Genomic DNA, 17380 nt, shown 5'->3' on the forward strand with positions numbered 1-17380 from the left:
CATTTCTGCGTATTCCATAAGTTTAACTTGCCGTTCTTCCTTCGCTGGTATCTTATCGTCCTTCCATTTTTAGGGCTAGTAATACCCTAGCCACTTTTATGGCAGACGTAATTGAATTCTTCCGCTCTTTTGGCAATTCCTGTCCTATAACACCTAGCAAGAAAGCTTCTGGCTTTTTAAGAAAAGTTATCTTAAACATCTTCTTCAGTTTATTATAAATCATTTCCCAATAGTTTTTGATTACTTTGCAGCTCCACCACCTATGATAAAACCTTCTAACTCTTTACATTTCCAGCACTTACTAGAGTTTGTTGTGTACAGTTTTGTAAGTCTAACAGGAGTCATAGACCATTGTCTTCCTTGTGCCTTTGGAAGACGTTCTGGGCTCTGGGACGATAACCGAGGCTTCGGTCAGAAGGGTTGGCCTCCTCCCTCACTTTCTCCGTTCTCTCTTTTCTTTCAGTGTGCCGAGATTTTGCCGTCCTCGAGGATCACACTCTGGCCCACAGCCTGCAAGAACAGGAAAGTACGTCTTGCCTGGCGGGTGAAGCTGGGTTCCGCAATGTGCATTTAACTGTTACCGTTCTGAATGTCCTCGTGTTTTGGTCTTCCTTGGTGGGCCACGCAGACTGCTTTTCTGGGGTGCGGTTGGGGGCACAAGGTGTGGAAACCACAAGGATTTCCTCCACCCTTCGGAAGGGGCTAGCAAGAGAGTGGGGTCCCCCTTGGGCCGCAGCCAAGAGGGTGTTTTGGTCCCGCAGCCGAATTAAATATGCCCGATCCTGTGCCCTCTTGCAGTTGAGCATCATTTGGCAACCAATGTGCAGCGCAACCGCCTGGTGCAGTATGACTTGCAGATGGCCAAGCAGCTGCAGGAAGAGGAGGACCGCAAGGCCCGAGCCCGGATCCAGGAGCGGCACAAAGACCTGTGAGTGTGCGGGATGGGGGGGGGCGTCTTGCCTCTGGGCTGCCCCCTCCCTGGTTTAGCTGGGCAGAACCAAGCGGGGCCCGTTGCTCTGCCTCCACTCGCTCCCCACTGCCCCGAAAACTCTGCCGCAGTTCGGCTTTCCCAACCTGGTGCCCTCCAGACTGCAATTCCCATCTGTGCCTATTTAGTTCAGAGAAAAGGGGTGACATGATAGAAGTTTATAAAAGCATTTATGTCACAGATAAAGAGGATAGTTAACACTAGAACTTGTGGACATAGAATTGTGGAGTTTGCAGAGATGCCAACGGTCATCTAGATCAAGGCCCCCCAAACTTGGGTCTCCAGCTGTTTTGGACTACAACTCCCATCATCCACTGCTTCTATGTAGGGATGATGGGAGTTGTAGTCCAAAAACAGTTGGAGAGCCAAATTTGGGGGATCCTGATCCAGTCCAACCCCCTGCAACATAGAAATCTCATCTGAATGAGAAGATTCCACCTAAACATTAGGAAGAACTTCCTGACAGTAAGAGCTGTTCGGCAGTGGAATTTGCTGCCAAGGAGTGTGGTGGAGTCTCCTTCTTTGGAGGTCTTTAAGCAGAGGCTTGACAGGCATATGTCAAGAATGCTTTGATGGTGTTTCCTGCTTGGCAGGGGGTTGGACTGGATGGCCCTTGTGGTCTCTTCCAACTCTATGATTCTATGAATCTCTTCTTGTGAAAGTTAACGTTTGACAATTCAGGGCAGGGAAGAGAAAGTCCTTCACGCAGCACGTAGTTAAACTGTGGAACTCCCTTCTACAGGAATCAGGGATGGCCACCAACTTGGATGGCTTTAAAAGAGGATTAGATGAATTCCTGGAGGAGGAGAGGGTTATCGATGGCTACTAGCCAGTGATGCTTCTGAAAGAGGTTCACATAAAGTGAAATGATCTCTCTAACTCGGCCTTCCCCAACCTGGTGCTCTTCAGGCATTGCATGGGGCAGGGGTGCTGATGGGCACAACAGAAGAAGCGCTTCCTGGATCTGGCCAACAGCCCCTCCAGTCCAGCCTCTGTTCTCACAGCAGCCAACCAGATGTTTGTGGTGGACCAGCAAACAGGATTCGAACACAAGAGCAATACTCCTGCCTCCTGGGGATTCCAGCAACTCGAATTCAGAAGCATCGCTGCCTCCAACTCCACTCCATAGTTTAACTATAAGCCAAAACAGTGTTTCGCGACGTTTTTCCGACCGTGGCCCCCTTCCAACCTTGTTTCCTTCCTATTTTGTCCATAGATAGAACAGGTTTTATTTACAGTCAAACCTCGGTTGTCGAACGTAATCCGTTCTAGAAGCCTGTTCGACTTCCGAAATGTTAGACAACCGAGGCACGGCTTCCGATGGGTTGCAACCGAGGTTTGACTGTATCATTTTGGTATAAATTGTATTATTTCACTTGTGCCCCCCTTAGAATATCCTGGGGGCCCAGGAGGCCATATGACCCCTGGCTGAGAAACACTGCGCTAAGGGTTCAAAAGTTGCACTGGAAGAAAAAGTTGCATGAGTTGTTTTTTTCCGTTTATGTTTTGAGAGTGTTCCCCGTCTTGGTCGCTCATCTCTCATTGTGAAGCTGGGGTCCTGGGTTGCATTTTCTCCCTGCCTCCCCCCCCCTCTATTCTCTCTTCCCACGGATGCCCGCCCCTAACCCCTCTCCCCCTCTGCCACCCCCTCCCCTTTGTCTCTTCCCAGGGAAAGGCAGGACTGCGAGATAGCTCAGGAAATTCAAGTCAAGCTAGTCATTGAAGCAGAACAGCGGCGTCGGCAGGAAGAAGACGATGAGGTCAGCCCTTTGGTGTGGTGGGCAGGGAGGAAAGCGATTGATCTCGGGCCAAATCTCACGTCTTTAAAGGAAGGGGGGGAGAACCATCACCAGAACACAGAACTTGATTTTTGACTTGTAGCCATGCATGCCGAAAGCAAGGCTGCCAGAAACATGCCCCCAGTAACAAATATTTCTAGGTGCAGGGAGAGTTAGGGGTGCATTAAGCTGCGTTGGCAACAGCAGGAACCAGCAAATCGAAAGCAAATTTCATTTTATTGCAGAGTTGGAGGGGATCTAAAGGGTCATTGAGTCCAACCCTCCCTCTCAAGGTTTCAGATGCTCCTGGGAAGTCCGATCAACAACTCCTTGTTTCTTGTTACATTGCGTTAGCGATTCTTTATATGCTGCCTTTCAGCTAAAAAATCCCCCAAGAATAAACAGATGCAATAATGCAAACAATAGAAATTCAAAGCACTTCAATGGTAACACGTGTGTAGGAACTAGCTTATTTTTAGTTGCTATTTTGTCAGAATTGTTTTATCACATAAAGGTAAAGGGACCCCTGACCGACTCTGGGGTTGTGGCGCTCATCTCGCTCTATAGGCCGAGGGAGCCAGCGTTTGTCCGCAGACAACTTCCAGGTCGTGTGGCCAGCATGACTAAGCCACTTCTGGGGAACCAGATTGGCGCACCAGAAATGCCGTTTGCCTTCCCGCCAGAGCGGTACCTATTTATCTACTTGCACTTGATGCGCTTTCGAACTGCTAGGTTGGCAGGAGCTGGGACCGAGCAACGGGAGCTCACCCCGTCACATGGATTTGAACCGCCGACCTTCTGATCGGCAAGCCCTAGGCTCTGTGGTTTAGACCACAGCGCCACCCGCGTCCCTGTTTTATCACTTATAAAGGCCTTATTGATTTGTTAATCATTTGATAAGTCCCATGCTGCAGTTGTGGTGTCTAACTTATTGTTTTAGTTGTAGGTTTGTTAATAGAGCTTTATAGATTGCAGTTATTTTGCTGCCGATTTGTTAAAAATATATATAGTATTATTTACACTTCACTCGCCACGTTCTGCTGTGTTACTGTTATCCGATGTGTGTAATCTGCTTTGGGGTTTGTTTGATTGAAAAGCGGCGTTAGAAATAGAATCCACCCGTCCCTTAAAAGCCAAACACACCCGTGCTCCGTTCCAAAAAGACAAAATAATAATAATGATGATGATTTATATCCCGCCCATCTGGGCAGCTCCCACAGAATATTAAAAACACGATAAAAGATCAAACATTAAAAACTTCCCCAAACAGGGCTGCCTTCAGATGTCAGATAGTTGCTTATTTCCTTGACATCTGATGGGAGGGCATTCCACAGGGCGGGCGCCACCACTGAGAAGGCCCTCTGCCTGGTTCCCTGTAACTTGGCTTCTCACAGGGAGGGAACCGCCAGAAGGCCCTTGGAGTTGGACCTCAGTGTCCGGGCAGAACGATGGGGGTGGAGACGCTTCTTCAGGTCTTCTGGACTGAGGCCGTTTAAGGTTTTAAAGGTCAGCACCAACACTTTGAATTGGGCTTGAAAACGTCCTGTGAGCCAATGTAGGTCTTTCAGGACCAGTGTTCTATGGTCCCGGCGGCCACTCCCAGCCACCAAAGAACTGGCAAGAACGTTATCTGCGAAAATGCCAGGGTTTGACATCTCTCCTTTCTTTAGGACATTGCTCGGATCCTGCAGCAGAAGGAACTCCAGGAGGAGAAGCGCCGAAAGAAGCCCCACCCAGAGCCCTTGCAGAAGAGCACCTACGATGAGGGATACTACCCGGAAAGCAGAGGTAAGCGGGGCGTCCCGGGGGGGCTCTAGAACCAGGTGGTTTTGGGGTCCTCTGCGCAGACCCAGAAGGCTCTGCATTGCATCTTCGCCTTCTGGCCTTCCAGCCCGGGAGGTTTCGTGTCTGCTTGCGGGTCGCAGCAGATGCCAGAGTTGCTTCTGCCAGGTCTGAACGACTCTCTGAACTCTGCCGAGTTTCCGAAACCTCCGTTGTGCCTGTGGACCTGCTGTTGCTGCTGCCGGGGCTTCACTTTTGGTTTAGCACAGAGATGCTCCCTCCCTTTTCTCCCCTCCTCTTTCTGAGCTGAGCTTTGCTTTGAGAAGCACAGGGGGTCATCTTGGGGGCTGAGGGATATGCTGCAGGTGGGATGTGGGGCCCTCGCGCAGCCCCCAACCCCGCCGCTGTGGGGGTTCAAACCATAAGGGGGAGCCCCTCATAGCGTGGAGTTGGAAGGGACCCCCAAGGGTCCTCTAGCCTAACCCCACCCCACAACGCAGACCTTGGCACTGATGCTGCCCTGGCGAGGGGTGTTCTCCCACTTTTTTCTGGGAAAGCGCTGGAGGTTTCTGGCGTGACAAAAAATGAATCCTTGTTGGAGGAGGACGGATGCAATGAGAGCCGGACGGATCCTGAATCGGGGACGCTTGCGGGACTGCCTTTCTGATCACTGTCAAATGTGTAATCTCTGGAAAGATTATTGCTTCAGACAAGAAATTGCAGAGGCTTCTCTCTTCCGAAATGCTTTGCGATCAAATGCGCCGTGACCTGGAGGATTTCCATGGGCACCAAATTGCCGATTTGCTTTCTGGTTGCTGGTGGCGGTGCCTCTGCCTTGCCCTCGTTTGCACATCTGCACAAACCTCTTTTTCTTCAGCTTGCATGTGTCGGGAAAGCAGAAGGTTCTTGTCTCTTTCTGCTTGTTGATGCTCAAAAAACTAAGAGGAGCCTGCTGGATCAGGCCAGAGGGAGCCCCTCTTGTCCAGCATCCTGTTCTCACTGTGGCTAGTCAGATACAACAATGCAATGGGAGCACAAGAGTGATCTCTCCTCCTCCGTGAATTTCTCTCATCCTCTTTTATGGCCATCACTGCCTCCTGCAGGAGGGAATCCTAGAATTGCAGAGTTGGGCGTAGGGCCGGGCGATATCTGGTTTTCAACATCGCAACAGATCACCAGCTAAACATCGCAATGTATTGATACGTCACAACGACTGGAATAAGGATGGAGCTGTGCAGACGCATCGTCTGGCTTCACGGTTTTTCCTGCATCGTGAATTTTGCCGACGCCTGCTCTTGTGATTTGCAGCCCCCTTCACAAGACGGGGGAGAGATGAGCTGGCCGAGGTAATGGGCTGCAGGAATCGAGAGGAGCCTTGGCAGGCCTGACGGTTTTTCTCACATTGCGATTTTTGCATTGCACAAAATCAGGAAACTGATATCACAATACACTGGTACCTTGGTTCTCAAACTTAACCCATTCCGGAAGTCTGTTCCAAAACCAAAGCGTTCCAAAACCAAGGCACGCTTTCCCATAGAAAGTAATGCAAATTGGATTAATCCGTTCCAAACTTTTAGAACAACTCTTAAAACAGCAATTTAATATGAATTTTACTATCTAACGAGACCATTGATCCATAAAACGAAAGTGATAAACATTGTTGCAGCCACACAATCAATCCATCAGTAGCTGAACTGGGTTCCACACAGTTACAAAAACAAAACGAAAGAGCTGCAAAAATAAAATGCAAAATAAATAGCAAACACAAACAGTGTAACGCTCAAAATGGTAGTGTGGCACTCAGAACGGAACACTTCCTTCTGGGTTTGCAGTGTTTGGGTTCCAAGTTGTTTGAGTACCAAGGCGTTTGAGAACCAAGGTACCCTTGTATGGGCTTCAAACCAGTTTTGGATGATATATCAATATATTGCCCAGCCCTGTTGGGTGGGATCCCATAGTTTGTGGTGGGTTTTCCCACCCAAGTGGAGGAAGAAGGGCAAACACCCCCCCTCCTATTTTCTCTAGATCTGTGCTTATTCTTAACAAGGCAGTTTTACCCCTCCAAATATTCCTCTGGCAGAAGCATCTTTTGCATGCAAACTAATAATGCTTCCTAGAGTGGACTCAAAATATCACATTGGCCTGCTAACCCAATATGTCCACCTTTGGCTTGCGTCGCCGGTCCTGAAAGACCTACATTGGCTCCCAGTACGTTTCCGAGCACAGTTCAAAGTGTTGGTGCTGACATTGAAAGCCCTAAACGGCCTTGGTCCAGTATACCTGAAGGAGCGTTTCCACCCCCATCGTTCTGCCCGGACACTGAGGTCCAGCACCGAGGGCCTTCTGGCGGTTACAGTGAACCAGGCAGAGGGCCTTCTCGGTGGTGGCACCCACCCTGTGGAACGCCCTCCCACCAGAGGTCAACGAGAATAACAATTACCAAACCTTTAGAAGGCATCTGAAGGCAGCCCTGTTTAGGGAGGCTTTTAGGTTTTAATAGATTATTTTATTTCATTTTTCTGTTGGAAGCCGCCCAGAGTGGCTGCGAAACCCAGCCAGATGGGCGGGGTACAAATAATAAATTATTATTATTATTATTATTATTTATTATCACCGACCTCTCCCGCCACCGGAGATGGAGATCCCTTTAGCAGGAGTCGCTGGAGACTGAGCCTGTGAGCAGGGCTTGAATGATGGCCCCTCTCCCTGGGGAAGGGGGCCTGGGGTGCCCTTTGAGCTGCTGTGGAGGCCCGGTCGTGAGCCAGAAAGGGCGGCGGGGAGCCTGGTTTTCACCTGCTGCTTTCCAGCATGCTGGGCAGCCCCCAAACACCACCCCTCTCAGAGATCCAGAGCCCCGACTCGCGGGAAGAGACTGCAGCTCAGGGTTAGAGCAGTTGTGTCTCCACCTGAAAGCAAATGGAACCATGAAATGGCAGAGTTGGAAGAGCCCTACTTGTCCCCGCAAAGCAAGAGGCAGTGGGTGACGTGGAAGACCCCCCTCTCTGCTTGAGATCTTGCCAGTCAGAGTAAACAGTATGGGGCTTAGTGGACCAACGATCTGACTCTGTGACAGGCAGCTTCCAATTCCCCCTCTACTGCATTAGCTTTGCTTCCAATTCTGCATGCTTTTCCTCACCCGCCTCTGAGCCTCCTGGCCTTTCCTTTCCTTTCCTTTGCTGCTGCTGCTGCTCCTTCTGATGCCTCCCCCTCCCCGTTTGCATGCCATTACGTGGGCCGTTAACCCGTTTGTCACTAACCCATCTCCCTTGTTTGTCTCACCCCCACCCCACCCCTTGCTCAGACCACTCGTGCGGGAGCCCCCGGGAGCAGGCTAGGCCTCGCCGAGCCCAGAGCGGCGAGAGGGAGCCCCAGAGGCTGAGGGAACCCCGACGGGCCCCCCCTCTATTTTCCGAGGGGCTGGACTTGGAAGTCCTGGGGAGCTCCTCGGAAGCGAGGCAGGCTGGAGGCGGCCGGAGGGACGGCAGGGAGAGGCAGGACAGGAAACGGGGCGGCCGGGAGAGGCCTCAGAAGCCTCCTTCGGACATGGAGGAGGAAAGCCGCCGGGATGGAGACCGCCGGGAAAGGAAGCCATCCAGCCAGGAAAGACATTGGCGGCCCTCTTCGCTCGCGCTGGACGGGGAGGTCGAGCCCCCTGCAGGTAGCGGCATGGGGTGGAGAGAAAGGAGGCCAGGGAGCCGAGAGGGTCGCCGCAGGACACCCCCTCTTCTCCTGGACTGGGAAGACGAAAGGGTGCGCCTAGACAGCGGTGGCAGACCCCGTAAGCCCCGAGAGAGGCGGTCCCCTTGCTCAGAGAGGTCCCCGCGGCCAACACACCTGAGCGCCGACAGGGAGGAAAGGCACCGGCTCGGCCACAGCTGTTCCCCAGACCCGGGTCGCCAGAGGCGACCACCACGCGAGGGCCGGGAGTCGCCCAAGCCCCCCTCCCGTGACCCCAAGCTGCAGGACCCGGAAGCACCAGCGCCCCGGAGAGGCGGCAGGAGGGACGGAGAAAGAGAACATCGCAACAGGGCAAGCGCCTTGCCCTCCTCGCACTGCGGGGAGGACGTGGGAGCCGATGCCCGGCACCGTAAGGATCCAGGTAACAAGGCGTCTGCGGTGGGGCACTGATTTCTGGTGAAGGCATCCCTGCAAAATCTCTCTTCCTCTGGTTCTGTTGGAATTTAATTCAGTTAAATTTACGCAAGCTTGCTTCTAATTTTAGACTATTGCTGTTTTAACTTTTCCAAAGTTTATTGCTGTTGGTTGGTGATGTTATGACTTTCATCTTCTTTTTTGTAAACTGCTCTGAGATGCCGTTTGCTTGTTTTTTTAACCATCTCGCAGTGTGTACATTTTGCGAAATAAATAAAACGGTTCCTGCTTAGGCATACACCGGGTAGAGAATCCCAGCATCGTTTGCCTGAAAGTCTCTAGCTTCAGGTAGGAACACGTTCAGTGCAAATTAGGAGTGCGGCTTCCATTTCTGTGGGTTGGTTTTTTAAAAAAACAAACCACCAGAGTCTAATTCTGGTCCTGTTAGTAATGTTCTGTATATTTCATATGTCCTGGAGAACTGTCAGATTCCAACTGAAGGAACCTTCCGTCATTCGGATATATATATATATAATTTTTTTGGGACTCCTCTCTGTTTGGCTTTCCTGGTTTATTTTCCCTCTAAGCTGAAACGGAGGGCAGTCTTGAGCCTGAAAACAAAGGCCGTTCTGTCAGACTGGGACAGAAGATGCAATAGGCCTAATTTTTCCACACAGGAGGAAAAAATTAGGCGTTCTTGGCTTCCATGCCGACGCCAGATTTGCTGCAGGCCAAGCGCTAACAGATTGCAAACGAACTTAGAACGGTTATACTTAGGAAAATCGTATTCCTGCCGTGATGCTTTTCCTGGTTGCCCAGGGACATTTTAATCGGCCGCTATATCTTGAAAACGGCTCTGCTTTGGAAGGTTTTGCAACATTAGCACCAAGGAGTTTTCTGCTGCCTAATGCCCCCTCTCCTCCTCCTCCTCCTCCTCCTCCTCTGTTGCTCTTCCATCATGTGTATTGTGTTGAAACTCAGACAGCTGCTTCCCAAATGATAAAAACACACAGGCCCTTGCCCAAAGCAGCTGGCGGTCGTGAAATGGCACGGAATCGAAGACTCGGAGCCTGCCCCTCACAGCAAAATAATGCCGGTTTTCCAAGTAATACTTTGGAGCAGGCATGGAAGCAGTATTGTCCTTTTGGCGGCTGTTATGCTGGGATCCTGTTCAGCATTGCAAGGGATCGTGGAGCCAGTAAGCTGGAAGTTCGTAAAAGAATTCATGGCATGGAGAAGCTGGGCGGAGAAAGCTTTTTCTTCCTCCCTGCAATGGATGTGCAAGTTGGCCATTAAAAATATTTTTTAAATCCTCAGAATAGGCTTGGTGGCAATGCTTAGCCGCCTTCTTCAGCCTTCCAGCTGCGTTGAAAGGGTTTGATTGGAGTTGCAATCTGAACATCTGGAGGGCACCAGGTTGGGGAAGGCTATGACTTGTGCAGGGCTTTCCTGAATACCCAGCTTCTCTCTGTATTTGCTGGAACAATGACCCTGCAAGGTAGGTTGGCAAAAAGAACAACAAAATGTCAGGCATTTAACACTTCCTACGCAGGGCTGCCTTCAGATGTCTTCTAAAAGTCAAATAGTTGCTTATTTCCTTGACATCTGACGGGAGGGAGTTCTACAGGGCAGCCAATATTTCCACAGGGTGGATACTCTTCTGGCCCCCATGTTGGCAGGTGCGTGGCGGGGGGACTGATCTTTGCAATTTTCCACACAAACAACACGCACGCTGTTTCAGTGATACTTCCCATTTCGGTTTTGCGGTGTTTGCCGTGGCTGAAAATAGCTCCGGTCTATCTGTGAGCAGATGCTCGCTTCCTCTTCCTGCTGCTGCTAATCATAGCTGGCTCCCTGTTGCGACCCAAGACTTTGCCAAGGCTGTGCGGGAGGAGCGCGGAAGCCCCGTTCGTCGAGTTACTTTCCGGGGGGGACTTATTTAACCGAGGCAAGTCTGTGCAGTCCTTCTGCACCCCAGATGCTTCTGGAGGTTGGAGCGAACCCCTCCATCCTGCCTGGACCATTTTTAAAATTATCTTCCACCCCAGGCACTTGCAGCCTGAGAGCATTAGAGCGTCTGTGGCCCATCCTGTTTTCACAGTAACTGACCAGATGCTACCAAGGGAAACCCGGAAACAGGATCTGAGCGCGAGAGCCCTCTCTCCCTTCTTGCCTTTTCTAGCAGCTGAGATTCAGTGCTGCTTCCGACTGTGGAAGCAGGTCAGAGCCATCGTAGCTAGGAGCTCTTCATAGCCCTCTCCTCCGTGAATTTGTCTCAAGGGGTGAGGAGAGACTCCAAAGTGCACAGAAGACCCCCTGGCTGCCCCACATGTTTTGAGTACTATAACTTTGTGGTGGGCGACTTGCAATTGTGTACATGCAATCCTAGAATTGGGACCACAAAGGCCATTTAGTCCAACCCCAGGCAATGCAGGACTCTCTTGCCCAGCATGGGCCTTGAACCCATGACCCTGAGATTAAGAGTCTCATGCTCTACCAAGTGAGCTATCTGGAAGCTTCTCAACTGGGCAGAAAGTCACCCAGGAAGTAGCCTCCTGCTGAGTCAGGCTGGCCTATGCAGTTCAGTATTGTCAACACAGGCAGGTAGCCATTGCTCTCCTGGGAACAACAAACAACAACAACAACTTTATTATTTATACCCTGCCCATCTGGCCGGGTTTCCCCAGCCACTGTGGGTGACTTCCAACAAAAGATTAAAAATACAATAAAACGTCAGACATTCAAAACCTCCCAATACAAGGCTGCCTTCAGATGTCTTCTAAAAGTCAGGTGGATGTTTATTTCTTTGGCATCTGATGGGAGGGCGTTCCACGGGGCAGGCGCCACCACCGAGAAGGCCCTGTGCCTGGTTCCCTGTAACCTCGCTTCTCGCAGGGAGGGAACTGCCCAAAGGCCCTCGGAGCTGGACCTCAGTGTCCGGGCTGAACGATGGGGTTGGAGACGCTCCTTCAAGGATACTGGGCCTTTGAGGCCGGTTTTAGGCCAGAGGTGCTTCCAGCCTTTCCTGGAGATGCCATTGGAGCCTTCTGCATGCAAGGCATGGGCTCTGCCGCTGAGATCACGGCCCTTCCCTGACTTCTGGACCACCAGGGTGGGATGGCGTAGGACAGCTACGGAGGAGGTGTGTTCCACGGAGAGATTTGCAGGTGGGCAAGGCCTCTGCCTGCATCCCTGGGGAGAAATGCTCTGAACTGGAATAGATGGACCAACATCAAGCAGTCATTGTGTTTGTCTTCTAGGGCTCTGCGCAGCCCCTTTTTGCAGCCTCCGGCCCCCCAAAGCAGGAAAGGACACACAGAACACCAGCAGATCCACGCAGCCTGCGTAATTCGCGTTACCTTGGTGCAGAACGTCTTTTTAATTTGCGTGGGTGGCTCCGAATTTAACTGGCACATTATTACTTCTCCTTCTGTGAATGAGAAATGTGGCTTCTCGTCTTTTAAGGAACGAAAACGCGGGGGGCGAAAGATGCCACTTACCACAAAGGCCGCCCGGCAGATCCCCAGGACCAGGAGCTCTACGATGCAGAGATCGCCCGGAAGCTGCAGGAGGAGGAGCTGTTGGTGAGTGGGAAGGATCCCAGAGACACAGAGAGAGTGTTTGTGGGGGGGGGGTGTAAGGGACTCTGAGTTGGGAGCCCTGAGCAGCATTCAGTAGCAACAAGCAGTGCTGGGTACCATGAAGTGTTTCACTGTCATGCAGAAGCAACAAAAGCAAAGGCTCTTCTGTGATAAGAATAATATTGGAGAAAACTGGGTATTGAAACTTGCTTAATCTAAATCATATATCCCAGTTTTACAGCGGCCCTTTAAAGTACGCTTCATGCAGAGTATACGCAGTCAGAAGTTGACCTGGCTAAGAAAACACCACCAAGAGTGTAGGGTACTATTTCCCTTATATGAAACCCCTTACTAGCTGCACACTTGTAAAAGTATGCAGATGAAAATACAAACGGTTGGGTTTCTTTAACTGAAAAACAAACTGACTCTAAGGAGACTTTAAACTAAAGATAAATGCTTTCTCTCTTAGCAACATTCCAACCTTCAACCCATTCCAAACCTCCCACAAACTCCCACATAACTCCCATTAAACTACCCCAGAATTAACAGCAAACTAGCTCTATAACTAAGCAACTCTCATACTAAGATTCAACTGGGAATCTCTTAAACTGAGAACAACTGAGAGAGTGATCTACTTAGAGATGAATCAAACTGAAAGATCTAACTAAGAGATACAGAAGGCTTTCTGGCAGAGTCTTATATACAAGAAGCAGAGCCCACGCCTGTGAGCAATTAACAGAAACACCGGCACCTGTTTCTCTTAAACAGACAGTATTTACATTAGACCGGCTCTAAAGTAACTTGACTATTCAAAAAATCCAACATCTTCTAGGTTGCATCAGCAGAGGTCTAGTGTCCAGGTCAAGGGAAGTCAGAGTCCCACTCTATTCTGCCTTGGTCAGACCACATTTAGGGTCCTGTGTCCAGTTCTGGGCACCACAATTCAAGAAGGATGTTGACAAGCTGGAAGGTGGGCAGAGGAGGGCTACCAAGATGATCAAGGTTCTGGAAACCAAGCCTGATGATGAATGGTTGAAGGAGTTGGGTATGTTTAGCCTGGAAAGGAGAAGGCTCCAGAAATGATACGATTGTTGTTGTCATTTAGTCGTGTCCGACTCTTCGTGACCCCATGGACCATAGCACGCCAGGCACTCCTGTCTTGCACTGCCTCCCGCAGTTTGGTCAAACTCATGTTCGTAGCTTCGAGAACACTGTCCAACCATCTTGTCCTCTGTCGTCCCCTTCTCCTAGTGCCCTCAATCTTTCCCAACATCAGGGTCTTTTCCAAGGATTCTTCTCTTCTCATGAGGTGGCCAAAGTATTGGAGCCTCAGCTTCACGATCTGTCCTTCCAGGGAGCACTCAGGGCTGATTCCCTTCAGAATGGATAGGTTTGATCTTCTTGCAGTCCATGGGACTCTCAAGAGTCTCCTCCAGCACCACAACCTTCTTCAAATATCTAAGCAGCTTGCACATGGAAGGTGGAGCAAGTTTGTTTCCTGCTGCTCTGGAGGGTAATCAGAGGGTTCACATGACAAGGAAGGAGACCGTGTGGGTCACCTAGTCCAACCCCTGCAATGCCAGACTCACAGATAACAGTAGAAATTGGAGTTCTTGGTAAAGTCCAGAAGTAAACGAAAAGTTGCAAGAACTCGGGCCAGAAAGGATAATTTCAAAAAATATTCACAAAGTTTTATTCAGGATAACTTCCAGTAAATATCAACATCAGGACAAGGCCCTGTTTCGATGATTCTTCATCAGCTGGAATGTAAAAGTTAACATAAATGTTTGTAATGAGAAATTATTCAACTCTTAAGATATAAAGTTTTAACACATAAAAAGGACAGAGACTGTATTCAAATAAACATTACTGATATATCTTTGAGTGACCAACCTAACTTCAACCTTATAGTCTGCTTTCTAAATAAAGATTTAAACTGCTTGTAGCGTACAAAAGGCTTGTCTAAACTTAAATAAGAAATCCTCTTACAAAATATAACAATCCTTGTTACAGGAATACTTGTAGTTTTCTACAAACAGAGTTATAATACTAGTAAAAACAAAGGTAGCTTACCGAGGTTTCTTAGGTCTAAGTGTACCAAGTATGTTTGCTTTGCTAACTCAAATTGTTTGCAGCACTTAAATGATAGAGGAAACGAGGTTGCAGCAAAATTAAAGAGACAGTATAGCATTTAGGACTACAAGTGTTGAGATAATTTAAAGGCATATGGACATAACTAGGTTCAATGTTGTTACAAAGTACAAATTCGATTATAGGAATGATGTGAAGTCTAAACTATTGTTCAAGCCCCCTGGATGTAAAGTGTTGAAAAGATGAATAAATTTGGACTCCTGTTGGAGAAGGAGTCTGTCAATGTTCATACGTTGAAAGCGGGTTTGCGGCAATGTCCAGATTACAAAGAATGAGAAGTCATCTTCTGTATGTTTGTGTTGAGTATAGTGTTCAACTAGTGGCGCCTCCAAAATGTGATTACGGATTCTGGAGCGGTGTTCACTTATTCTAAGTTTGATGGGTCTAGAGCATTTTCCAATGTACATTTTTTGGCAAGGGCAGATCCATGCATATATGTGTTACAGTTGCTAAAATGTTTGATGGTGAACTTAAACTTGGAGTGTTGATCAAAGAACTCCTTTACCTGTAAGGAATATTTGCATACATTGCATCTACCACATTTGAAGTGACCTCGGGGAAAATCTTCTCTCGTTGTAGTTTTTGGAAGTATATCTGATTTCACCAAAAGATCTTTAAACGATTGTGTCTTTTTAAGTCCGAAAAGAGGTGGTTTTTGACATCCAGGAATGTTGGACAGTAAATGCCAGTGTTTGTAGATGATGGCTTTAATCTCCGGTGTGCGGGATGTGTACTGTAAAGTGGAAATGATGCGACTATTATTCATCTTGTCTGGACGTGATTTGAATAAATCTTGCCTGTTTATCTTTTCCGTTCTTCTTAACGCTTCACTCAGTCTTTTCTGTGAGTATCCACGTTGGACAAGGGAAGCAGTCATCTTCCTAGCAGAGAAGTCAAAGTCTTGGTGTAATGACGAGTTTCTTTTTAGTCGTAAATATTGGCCGTACGGAAGGTTCTTGATTAAATGGGGATAAACCATCCCTGACTGGCCAAATTCTGTTGAGAAACCTCCAGTAAGTCCTAAACGGTTTCAGCTGGAAAGAATCCCAGCTAACCAACCATGCCTAGGTTGCTTGTCTTACAAAAAGTCTTTGCTTTTCCTCTTGTCTCCTCTTTAGGCCAGCCACGTGGACAAGAGAGCCGCGCAGGTCGCCCAGGACGAGGTAGGCATTTGCATATGCAAATAAGGGAATGGGGAGTGTCTGCCTTTGGAGCTGAGGAACCAACTGGCTTTCTGAGATCTTTGCTTCTTAGTGGAGCTACGACTCCAGACTCTTTCCAGCTGATCCCCCTCCTTTCCCCCCCCCTTTGTGTTCAAGCTCAGGCTTGCAAATATCTCTGTGTATGGAGCCTGCCAAAAGCTCTTCCCTTTCCTTCCTGCCATTGGCTGCCTCTCTGCACCCCCCCCCCAAGAAGCTGGCCTCGCTTAGAGCCAGACCCAAACCCCTCCTTCCCCCATGCAGGGAAGGGATCCTGGCAGACCCCTCCTGTGTTGTCGTGGTGCTAGGATACTGTTTCTTGACCTGCCACCTTTCAGCCAAAAAGGCTCCCAGGAGTAAATATGCGTGCAGATACAAAACGATACGAATGATGAGAATTGAACAGTTATGCAAAAGCGAGCAGTGAAAGAGATTATTATTTATTTATTTATACCCTGCCCATCTGGCTGGGTTTCCCCGGCCACTCTGGGCGGCTTCCAACAAATATCAAAATACATTAAAATATCACAGATTAAAAACTTCCCTAAACAGGGCTGCCTTTCGGTGTTTTCTAAATGTCAGGTAGTTGTTTATCTCCTTGACCTCCGATGGAAGGGCATTCCACAGGGCGGGTGCCACTACTGAGAAGGCCCTCTGCCTGGTTCCCTATAGCTTTGCTTCTCGCAATGAGGGAACCACCAGAAGGCCCTCGGCACTGGATCTCAGTGTCCGGGCAGAACGATGGGGGTGGAGACGCTCCTTCAGGTATACCGGACCGAGGCCGTTTAGGGCTTTAAAGGTCAGCACCAACACTTTGAATTGTGCTCAGAAACGTACTGGGAGCCAATGCACGTCTTTCAGGACCGGTGTTATGTGGTCTCGGCAGCCGCTCCCGGTCACCAGTCTAGCTGCCGCATTCTTGATTAATTGCAGTTTCCGGGTCACCTTCAAAGGCAGCCCCACGTAGAGCACATTGCAGTAGTCCAAGTGGGAGATAACTAGAGCATGCACCACTCCGGTGAGACAGTCTGCGGGCAGGTAGGGTCTCAGCCTGCATACCAGGTGGAGCTGATAGACAGCCGCCCTGGACACAGAATTAACCTGTGCCTCCATGGACAGCTGTGAGTCCAAAATGATGAAAGCATTTCAACAGTATTAAAAAAAAACACCTGAATGCACCATGCTGCTGCCAAAAGGTGAAGAACATTCCCCGCAAAAAATGTGAAGATGAGAATGTTGGAGCCACGTCTTTGCCTTACGAGGGTCTCTGGCAGGGGGAGAAGGGCAAGGCAGGTGGAAAAGCGGGGAGCCTTTGATGAAGGCCTGCAGCCTTCCATGTAGCTTCGCCGCTCCCCAAGAGACTTCATTTTGGGGGTGCGGGGAAGACAGCCTATTTTCCTGCATGCTGGAGAGGCGCCCGGGAGAGTTTTCTGGCCGAGGGAAAGTGCATGGAGGGGAGAGTGGTGGGGCGGATGCAAGTCTAGGGCCGGGTGGGGAAGCACAGCCCTAAAAACGCACCTGGCTGCAATCAACGCATCAGAAAGACGTGGGTCTTCTCCGTGCTCCAATTGCCAGGACGGTGAATCCCTGCTTACTACTTTTGGTCTCAGTTTGGACCCATTTTTTGGGGGGCAACTTGCATGTAAACAGGGGGTCCCTGTCCCGCTCCCCCAAGCAGTTCAGATTCTAGACCAGGGGTCGGCAAGGTTTACTGGCCATGGGCCGGATCAGTCCCACAGAGATCGGAAATCGCTTCTGCGCATGCCCAGATGCCGAAAATTGTGCCTGCGCGGAAGCGATTTTTGGCAT

General features: G+C 49.5%; 1 protein-coding gene across 3 annotated transcripts in view; it reads left to right on the forward strand.

Moving 5' to 3' along the window:
* CCDC50 (coiled-coil domain containing 50) overlaps window positions 1–17380 on the forward strand; it is a 47301-nt gene that overhangs the window by 15332 nt on the left and 14589 nt on the right. For 2 of the 3 annotated variants that reach the window (XM_035133033.2, XM_035133032.2), the window contains exons 2-8: window positions 464–526; window positions 799–928; window positions 2658–2748; window positions 4437–4554; window positions 7850–8647; window positions 12106–12224; window positions 15491–15535. In XM_035133033.2, coding sequence (XP_034988924.2) covers window positions 464–526; window positions 799–928; window positions 2658–2748; window positions 4437–4554; window positions 7850–8647; window positions 12106–12224; window positions 15491–15535 — 1364 coding nt within the window. The remainder of the gene's footprint in view (window positions 1–463; window positions 527–798; window positions 929–2657; window positions 2749–4436; window positions 4555–7849; window positions 8648–12105; window positions 12225–15490; window positions 15536–17380) is intronic. The other variant, XM_035133034.2, reaches the window with a different exon arrangement.

The sequence above is a fragment of the Zootoca vivipara genome, chromosome 5, assembly GCF_963506605.1.
Source record: "Zootoca vivipara chromosome 5, rZooViv1.1, whole genome shotgun sequence".
NCBI classification, from domain to species: domain Eukaryota; kingdom Metazoa; phylum Chordata; class Lepidosauria; order Squamata; family Lacertidae; genus Zootoca; species Zootoca vivipara.